We start from the raw sequence: 10,393 nt of genomic DNA on the forward strand, positions 1-10,393 counted from the left end.
TGGTATACCCGGTGTTGAAAGTGCCTTCGATGATGCAACACTAGCTGGGTGGGGCTGGGATTCTACCAGATCAATGCTGTCTGAGATTTAGCCTTTTGAGGATGAGTTCATCATAGAAAAGATGGCACCCTTTTGTAGGCTACACATGAGGCAGACTCTACACAAAGATAATAACTGCCCTCCCACCAACCCTCACTCAGAAGCCACACAACATAGTCTTTTTTTGTATATGTCTGGCACCTCTTGACTTGCCACCCCTCCACCGGAGACCAGGTGAGTGTTTGCAAGTGAGTGAGTCAGTGCACTGATCCTTGAAGAGGGCATCTGGCATTCCATCTGGCTACCGTCTCACAGGCATGGGCCAACAGTGTCCTGGCTGGTTTCACTTCCAGATTTTGTGGGAACTCCTCTTCCTGGCACAAGACCCCGAGGGTGGGGGCTCCTTCCTCTTCTAGGGGAAAACTTCTCCAGTGAGGTATCTCTCCCAGTGTTCAACCAGTATTTTTGGGCTTGGGGTCAGCCCGTTTCAAGTCTCTGCCCTTTCTGCCAGTCTCAGTGTGGCCTCTTCTGTATATCCTTAGTTATAGGGGTTCTGGTCAGTAGTCTTCAGATGATTCTTGAAGTTAATTGTTCTATAATTTCTTTGTAATTTTGGTGTGATCCTGCCATGCAATAGGCATAACATTTACCTAATTCACCATCTTGCACCCTTCATAATATTGCTTTAAAGAATGATTTTTGTGTCTGCACGGCATTCCATCATGTCAGCGTTCTGTAAAGTATATAACCAGCCCCGTATTGAGCATTTATAATCCAAGTTGTCAATATAACTGAAGGGTATTTTCAGTCGTAGGGTGAATTTCAAGAAATGAAGTAACTCACTCGAAAGTTTTTTAAGGTTTTTGATCAATATTGTAAATTTCTTTGTATTGATTGTATATTTCATGCAATGTGTCATCAGTTTTATCTAGATGCCATACCCTCTTCAATCTTTCAGCTTGATTTTCTTGATTACCAATAAAATTATTTGTGTAATAGCTATAACTTTGATTTTTTGCCTCTTTGGAGGAGAGATCTACAGTGTGGGAAATAGTATTTTTACTTCCTTGTAATGGCAAGTTAACCCTGCACTTTCAAATTTGTTGACTATCTTTGAATTACAGTGACTTTTTCAATGATGGTTTAGAATTTCATCCAAATAATCTTTGAAAGTCTTTTTAATACACTTAACTTGAGTCCTGTACTTTTTTTCTTGGCATAATATTTTTTATAATGAAAAAAAAATCACAGCTCAAGATAATTCTTCAGTGAAGAGTTCAAGCTGTAAGAAGCAGTTAGATGAAGATTGTGAGAGGCCTTTGAGACGTGTAATCTTCAAAGAAGAAAGTGTCCTAGATGTTCTGAAAAACCCTGGTAAGATAATGGCTACCTTTAAGATACTTTGAAATCTTAAATATAAACTCATGATCTTATTTTAATCTCATTTTTGGTATACATTAGGCTTTTTAAAAATTATGGCTAATTATATAGGTGATTGACTTCTGAATGTGGATGTAGTCAGATGTAATCATTTTGAGGGAAATATCTTAAAACTGTTATTTAGAATTTAAAGACTTTGCACTGTAATGAAATCTCTGAGAGGCAAGTATAGAAGGAAAATATGAAACAAGTATCGAATGAGAAAATGAATTACCTATTAATAGAGACAATCTAATATACAATAAAAGTAAATAACCTGATGATATGCTTAGACATGTGTTTCCCATGAGAAAGACATGAACTGCCTTGTTCTACTCTAATTATTCTCCAGTTGTGGTGTGTGTGTGTGTGTGTGTGTGTGTATGTGTGTGTGTGTGTGTGTATCAAGACCAACAAAAATTTTCTAATTCCAAAATATATAATAGGTACAGTACTTACTTGAAACAAAATGTAAAATCTAGTAGGTAATCATTTGAAGTCAATGACTAGAAATCCTCAAATGGGAATAAGTTTTCAGTACGAAAATAACAGAGGATAGTCACAAGTTCAATTGTGATGTGTACAATAAGAATATACAAGTGTTTATAAGAGAATCTAGTAGCTCAGAAAGAGCTTAAACCTAGTAGATGTGTTCATCTATAATTGAATAGGAATTTCAAAGTAAGATTGGCTTCTACAACGACCTTAGAAGAGTTAGGTTTTGTTGGTCTAGCCATCTCATTTTATACATGAGTACACTGCCTGCAGGAGTCTCAGTGATTTAGATGATTTTATGTGGTTAAAGCAAAACTCCCAAAATCCTCTACTAGAATGAACCAAGTAGTAGGTAAGCATCAAATTCATATAATTTACCTCATATAAGTCATACTTTGCATTCATAATGTCCATTCTTTTTCCATTTCAACTTTCTTAAATATGAAAAATTGGAGTCGTATGTTCTTCTGAGGAAAAATCTGAAAAACTGGAAAGAATAGTAATCTGTAATACCTTGACATGGTAACTGTTAACAATTTGTCAAACTTAGTTACTCAAATTACACGTTTACAAAATAAAACATTGTTGACCACTGGGAGTAACTGAGGTATGTGGAATTGTTTTGCCATTGGTCTAAGCTGAATTATTTCTTGGTAGCGCTAGAAACTCTCTAACAGGAGCCTTTGAGTTCCTGCTCCCCTTCATATGTCATTAGTTTGGCTCATACAAACTCTTTTTTAAAAAAAAATCTCTTAACAACCTTCTATATCTTCTTGCCCTCCAATTTTCTTTTCCTGTGGTGCTAAAGGCTGGAGAAATGAGTCTCTGAGTTTGTTGGTATGAGTAAAAGAAAAGTTAATTAGTTCAAAGTTAAGAACTTTGAAACGTCATTCCCACAAATAAAGTGTAATTTCAGTGAATCAATTGAATGATAGCAGTTTTTGGTAGCACAGAAACTTTTTTCCTCCTGTGATTTCATGGTTCTACATGAATACCTTAGTTGTCTAAATACACCTTCGGTGGTTACAACATGTGTAACCATGTGAAAGGCTCTGAGATTATTCTTGTAGAGTCACTTGAGGCAATTCTGTTGGAATCACTGTTTGGTCACGGTGTGTACGCATGGATTTGAGTAGCATGAGCTTGTGCTCATTAGGATTGACCAGGTCTTAATAATTTTCATATTGCTGGGACTTACCAGGTGGTTTGATACATGGCTCTTTGGAATTGGTTATCATATTTGTCACTGAACTGTTACTATTGTAAAGGTCTATAGAGTTTAATAGAATTAAAAATAATTCTTTCTACTCTGTTGTATTTTTAAGGGACATCTGTACCTTGACCATATCTACACAACTCAGCTGGTTTGATCAAAAGTAGAGGATACCACAATAGTGGATTATAACTGGATAAAATTCAAAGATAAGAGATACTAAAGTTATTTTATATAGCCAAGGGCATGAAAGGAGAGACAGATGAGGGAGGAAAGCTATGAATATACTGTATGTAGATCAGACAACAGGAAGGCAAAACATAGTGCAGCAAAAATAGATGACTGTACCATAGGTCAGTACATTACTACCAATTAAAGCCTAAAGTTAGATATTGGTTGAATTATAATAAGTAGAAACTTTGAGAGGAAGAAGGTGATAGCCTCTGAATAAAACATCTTTTCTATTAGGTTGGTGCAAAATTAATTGCAGTTTTTGCAATTATTTTTAACCTTTTAAACTGCAATTACTTTTGCACTAATCTAAGAGATTTTAACTAGGTCTAAGTGTCACTCATTAATTATATGATGACTAAATAGTGCTCAGTGAAAATCACTTTTTAAGTAGTCCATCTTGGATTGTTATAACTGAGCAATAAGGTCGATATATTTTCTCTCAGTAATAACATTTCAGTTAATGTTTTGATCAGAAAGCGTTCCCTACCTTATTCTTTTCACTCCTCTTTCCCCCCACGGTAGGTTTCACATCACCGAAGACAGATTCTCTTGCGGCTCAGCCTACCACCACAGACGCTGTTGTATACAGAAGACCAGCAATAAGTAGCTTTCCTTCTGGTGGAATGAGGCTTTCAGAAAGTTTAAAAGCTAGATCATCGGGGCAGTGTGATACTTGTCTACTCCTGAACAAAGTTACAGACAACAAGTGCGTTGCCCATTGTGCAACAAAATTGCTACCAAGCGATACTGCTAAACACACTGGAATTAAGAAATCAAGTAAAAGTGGCAGACCACCTCTTTCTGCATCAGGGTCAGGTTTTGGAGACAAAATTAAACCAGCGGCAGGAACTTGGGATTGTGATACCTGTTTAGTGAAAAATAAAGCAGAAGCAAGAAGATGTATAGCTTGTGAAACACTGAAACCCGGAATTTGTTTTAAGCGAAGCCTTACATTGCCAGTGGCTTCAGAAAGTTCTGAAATTGTGGCTGCTTCATCTTCAGGCTGCACTGTAACCACTGGTGCCTTAAGAAAGAAATTCAAAAGGTCTGTGGGGTCTTGGCAATGTCCACGATGCTGTGTGTATAATAATGCTGAAGACAAGAAATGTGTGTCCTGTGAAAAACCAGGTACATTTATGGCTGTTTGGAAGGATTTTGCTCATTATTCAGTAGAACATTTTACTTTATTTTCTGTCTAACCACTAAGAACACCTGAATATTTTAAATGTTTTGGGATGAGCATTTCCTCATACATCTTAAGTTTTCTATCTTGAGGTTAAAATGATTTGCTTGGGGCCAGGATAGGCTGTGTATTAATCAGCGCAGTATATACTGTAACTTCCTGTTTCTAGGCCTTTTTATCAGAAACTTCTTACTCTTTGTGATCATTTTCAAAGTTGACTAATATACATGCTGAAAGGTCTTAGAAGGGAACAATCTTTGGCAAACCTTTATACAGAATAAAACAGTACTTTCTTTTTCTCTAAGTACAATTGAGGTGGCAGGTGGTTACTTCCAGGTGATTACTTCATGAAGAGGTAGAGAGTATTGCTTTATGCAAAGGCTGTGGCTGCATATTATGTTGATACCTGTACCTGTATGCTATCTGCCAGAGAGACTGCCTTGAGAGTCAGTTACTGAAACATCAATGAAAAAGGCAAACTTAGGCAGCCAGAGAAATATAGTTTGGTTTGAGTTTCTCCTGTTGCTCTGTTCAAATTTTAGAGTTACTAAAGTTTCACATCTGGAAATGTCTCTTTGCAGTTTTTGTAATACTGTTATATAATTATTTGTTACAGACATGTGGTGACATGGATGCTAATAAAACACGATATGAGCATCCTAGGACTTATGTGTGTAGTTTTATGTCTACAATGACAAGCTCTTGAGTTATTAGTGTAGACCCCTGTCTGAACACAGTGGCTGAGGCATATTTCTAATTCCTATAGAACATCTCCATGAGAATGAGATTTCAGAATCTTCATTCTGAATTATCTTTCTCTTCCCACCTGACACTCTTCCACCCATAAAAAATAATAATAAGGAAGCCCTGATGCATTCTGGAAAGTGAAATTAATGCTGAGTTGAAGGGAGAATAAAACTTTGAGTCAGGCAGTGAATTGTTAGAGAAAAGTAAAGGAAGCTCGTGCCTGTATTAATAAACTTTGAATTCATCCTGTGAAAGATGAGCCATCTTTTTAAGTATAGAAGTGATATGGTCAATCTTGTATTTTGATAAATCAGTTGGTAGCTTTATAAAAGATAGATTTGGAGGTGACAAAATTTGGAGACCAGTGGACAGATTAGGAAGTTGTGTGGATGATACAGGCAACGATAATGGTGATGTGCACTAAGGAAATCACATAGGGTGAGGATGTAGAATGAGGTGTAGTTGAAGACATGTTGATTCAAGCTGCTGACATTGACTTTCAGATACATGTGAGGCCTTTGGATATACTGATAATGGACCCTCTGGGCTAGAGGTACAGATTTGTGAGTCATTAGCCCACACTTTTCGAATACGTCATGGTAATAAAAGTGACTGGAAGTGAGAGAGCAGAGTGAATAGAGAAGACAGGCTAAACTGAGATCTGCTAACTTAAGTGAGAGGCAGCAATAAAACTTTACAACAGTTAATTTTCTCAAGGAATAACCATAGAGGAATCATGGTACTGGTTGCTTCTTGGAAGGATGGATTTAAGGGACCACATAGAGGTCTCAATAAGAAGGCTCTTGTTAAAGAAATAAGGGGAGTTTGAACTAGAATAGCAGCAGACAGCTAGTCAGGAAAAGAGAATGAAGAAGGTTTGAGAAATATATCAGGGAAAATGAGCCATCTAGCCGAGATAATCAGGTGAATAGTGGAAAGAGACCATGGGGATGAAGCTCAGAAGTGTGGATTGCAGGTACAAGTCAGGAAACTGTTTTGTTGGTGATTAAAACCATCTGAGTGGATGATAGCTGATGAGATGGGTAGTGGACTAAGGATGGAACCTCAGGGAGCAATTTTATTGGCGAGATGGAAGAGAACGTACCAACAAAACCGAGAACTCAGGTAATGGGAAGAAGTGACAACAGCTAGAGATAATTTATATAAGTGGGGGTTCCAAAATGAATGACTCCCGTATAGTGACCTGAGAGTGAGCCAGCGTGCTCTGTTTTCTGTCAATCATGCCATGTGACCCACCCTGTAATGTGACAAGCCCTGTCTCTACACAGTACTGGAACTGATACATTATTGGAAGAGCTTTTCCAAAGTCTTCAGGAAGGCGGATGGATTCAGGATTATCATATAACAATCAGTAGCCTTCCTCCAAATAGACACTAAATAGACAACATATCTCATTTGGATTTTCTAACATTTCTCATTTGTATTTTGTAATAGCTATAGAACCTGTTACATGCTAACATAAAAGACATATTTAACACTGTTTCCTGAGTGAGAACATTCCTCTCCCTCCCAGTCCCACCCCTAATATAATTTTGGTTCTTAGAAGGATTTTTATGGAACTTGACAAGCTAACCTACTTCTAAAATTCATATAGAAGGGAAAATTTACAGGAAATCTTAGGAAGAGGGGCAGGCACACAGACATATTTACCTTAGTAATTAGCAAACCATACTATAAAGCTACAATAAGTAAAACAGTCTATTCACAATAACTGTAGAGGAAACAAATGCACATGTATTTAGAAATTTAATATGTCATGAAGGTAGAGTTATAAATTAGTACGCAGAGGATGCACTAGCCAATGAATGCTGCAGAGAAAATTGGCTCTCATTTGGATTAATTGAAGTCATAAGGCTGCCAGCAGAAATTGCAAAATCAAGTTGACCAAAATAAAACTACCTCCCACTATGTTAACTTGTTATCCAAATACGGTATCTAGTTAATTTGCATTTAAGGCACATGTTTGTTTTTATTTATTAATCTGAAAGCTGAAGGTTTTCCTATGTAAGTCAGAAAATCCATAAGTCATAAACAAAGAGATGGATGTGGGTGATTACACCCCCATTTAATAGAATAGATGCCCAGTTGATAAATGTGCATAAAAAACAATTCTGTTTTCTAATGACTTCTTCGATTGTAAGGTAGGAAAAACCGCTTTCTCTGATTACTTCTTAAAGATTTTTGTTTCTTAATTTCTGTCAAAGCCCAATTTTAGTTCCTTGAACAACAGTTCCTCTAATTCAGGTCCACCAGCCACTTGAGCTACTTGCAGCATATTTGGCAGTTCCACATCCTCCTCCAGGGCGGCTGTGACTGCCTCTGTGTACGGACAGGCCAGCACTGTGAGCAGCTCGGCCTTTGGTCATGCTGGATCCAGTACATCTCAGTTTTTGGTGTTTTCTAAAGAAAGAAAGCCAGCAACCACATCTAGCACGGGTACAGCTGTTACCCCATGTGTCTCTGGTGCAGGAGTCTGCAGTATTAATACCGCAAGGTCTGGTTTCAACTTTGGAGCTACAGCCACATCTAGCGCAGGCATAGTAAAAAGAAAAAACATACCAGGCATGTTGTGCTTGGATTGCCTTTAATTATAAGTCCATCAACTCTAGGAAATAATGCAGCAAGTTATCACAAAGCAGCATGGATGCCATTAGGTCATCCATACCACAATGTTGGAGTTATTTGCCATGTGGTACAATGTACAATTTTGTTCAAGTTTAATATAATTAACTGTTGGAAGCAGGTTTTCTAACCTCAGCAAGAATGTTACCTTTCGTTTTTCCAAGAATTGTTTTTCAAATGTAAGTTGTAAGTAACCAGACACTGGGTACTTTCATTAGACATTAGATCTCATTATGTAGTATATTCATGATTACAACATTAGCTGATTCCTGCTATGTGTTAAATTTCAGATAAGAGGTCAGCTGTTTTCTTAGATATATTCCATTATCATAAAATTTTGAATGCAAGGGTCGGGAGTCTTGTTAATAGAAGGTTTTGTTTATATGGAGTTTGTTTTATTAAGCAATGGCAGAGAGAATTGTATTCCTACAATTCCTAGAATCATCACTCAAAGCTGGTGGCATTTGTTCCACAAAGTAAGAGTCTGAAAGGAAGCTTGAAATTTGCTTCTGAGTTTATGGATATTTCTTAAGGATTATCTCATTTTAGCTGTCATGGAGATTTAAGTGTTTCTTTGGGCCTCTAGGATCCTCCTTTGTATTTGGCATTGGACCTTCAGCACCATTTGCTAATCTAGCATTTAGTGTGAACCAGACGCCAACATTTGGACAAAGTCAAGCTGCCTGCCAGTGGAATCCCCCAGGCTTTGGATGTCTATCATCTTATAGAGTATTATTTTCTTCTGGTACTCAGTCCGCACCACCTGCTCTTGGGGGAACATCAAGCAGTGGCCACCCACCCGTGTTTGGACAACAGCCTGGTCAACCTGCATTTGGCCTTGGAACAGCTCCTAATTCCAGTGAGTGTGTAGCAGTGATGTGGTTTGTATCCGTACTCAGGTTTGTATGCCTCATGTACAATTTTATTCTTTGAATTTTGAAACCATTCACTTTTTTTTGTTGTTGTCTCTTGTACTTGGCACAAGAGCGAGATATGTGTTTAGTCTTACCTATAAACCACAATCACAACTTTGACACAACTGTAAGCATTTTTAAGGTATTAAAGTATTTGTTTAAAATGTAGTTGTTTCTTAACTCTAATTTAGGTCCTGGATTCATTCCATCCCACTTCTCCCCACCTGACTTTGGGGCGCTCTAGCCTAGATTTCCACTATAGTGTTTTCTGATCCTCTCTGTTATTGGATTTACCTGTGGCATTTACTCCCCAGTTCTAATTCTTGTGCTGGGACAGTCCAGCCGCATTGTCTCTTGACACTTTCTATGTGATGTACTAGCCTTTTCACTTGTGTCTTTTGATCTGAGGTGCGTCTCATATACACAGCACATATATGGTCATTCCCAGGGAAGGTTTCATGACGAGGTAGACATTATTTGCTTTAGCAAAGGCTGTGATACATATTAATATGGTTACCCAGCTGCCTGTGGAGAGCTAGTCTACAAGTCTGCTTGTGTGGTGTCAGAGTGGAAACATGAAGTATATAGAAGCAGTATCTGTTAAACTGCATATGGGTTCTTTGAATTAAGCATTCACATACATTCACGTGCTTAACAATCCATCAAACTCTTTCATTCCCTTGGTAGCATCTATCCTGTTTCATCAAATCAATGATTTCTTGGCTTATTATATACACCATTATTTTAGGTATTATTAAGAAAAAATACTTTCAATTAAACTATATCATATCAGTAATTTTAAGACACAACACAGTTTCAGAGGTATTAATATATGAGGGGGTATAACATGCATCATAGAATTGATAGCGTACAATCATTAAGTGCCCATAGGATTAAAGGTGCATTGGGGAAGTATACGTGAATTCCTAAAGCAGTTGGAGTTTGGGCTTTGGAAGTTACCCAGGTCAGTTTATTATGTTTAACTTTCATATTGGAACAAAATGGAATTTTGCTCTTATTCCTAAGGAAGATAGTGAATTCTATATATAAAGAAGAGATTACCCACTTCTGAGATCTCTGCTCCTGAGTGCCACCATTTCTTCCCTTAAGTTGAGGGTCACTATTTTGGTCCAGCACCCCAAGGACAGCTGTGGAAGGGGGTGGGAGTGCCAGCATTAGCAAAACAAAGAGCTGACTGAACTAGGAAGCAGCTCTGTGGAGGATAAGATCATCCTTACCCATAACTTTTCTTACAAACCAAACACCCATTTGTTTAAAAGGTTTTAACTTCCTCTGCGCTGATCTTCAAGCAGAATCTGCATTGCTGGCCGATATCAGCTTTTCGGTCCCTCTTCTAACAAGTCCAGGAGGGACTCGGGCCAGAAGTCCACAGGATTATTCTCCATCCTGGGACTGTGCTCCCAAACCTAAATGTGCACTAAACTCCCGGGGGTGTCTGTCAGGGAGGTGCCTCTTCACATTTCCATTCCCAGCTTCACTGCCTGA

General features: G+C 37.9%; 1 protein-coding gene across 1 annotated transcript in view; it reads left to right on the top strand.

Annotated features, from left to right (window-relative positions):
- Positions 1-5,340, top strand: part of LOC148755751 (nuclear pore complex protein Nup153-like) — a 78,145-nt gene extending 72,805 nt beyond the window's left edge. The window contains exons 12-13 of the mRNA XM_088791366.1: positions 1,291-1,413; positions 3,923-5,340. Coding sequence (XP_088647492.1) covers positions 1,291-1,413; positions 3,923-4,599 — 800 coding nt within the window. The 3' untranslated portion in view covers positions 4,600-5,340. The remainder of the gene's footprint in view (positions 1-1,290; positions 1,414-3,922) is intronic.
- The last annotated feature ends 5,053 nt before the right edge of the window (positions 5,341-10,393 follow it).

This window comes from Rhinolophus sinicus, chromosome 14 (assembly GCF_057876585.1).
Source record: "Rhinolophus sinicus isolate RSI-liver-muscle chromosome 14, RSI-T2T, whole genome shotgun sequence".
In the NCBI taxonomy this organism is placed as follows: domain Eukaryota; kingdom Metazoa; phylum Chordata; class Mammalia; order Chiroptera; family Rhinolophidae; genus Rhinolophus; species Rhinolophus sinicus.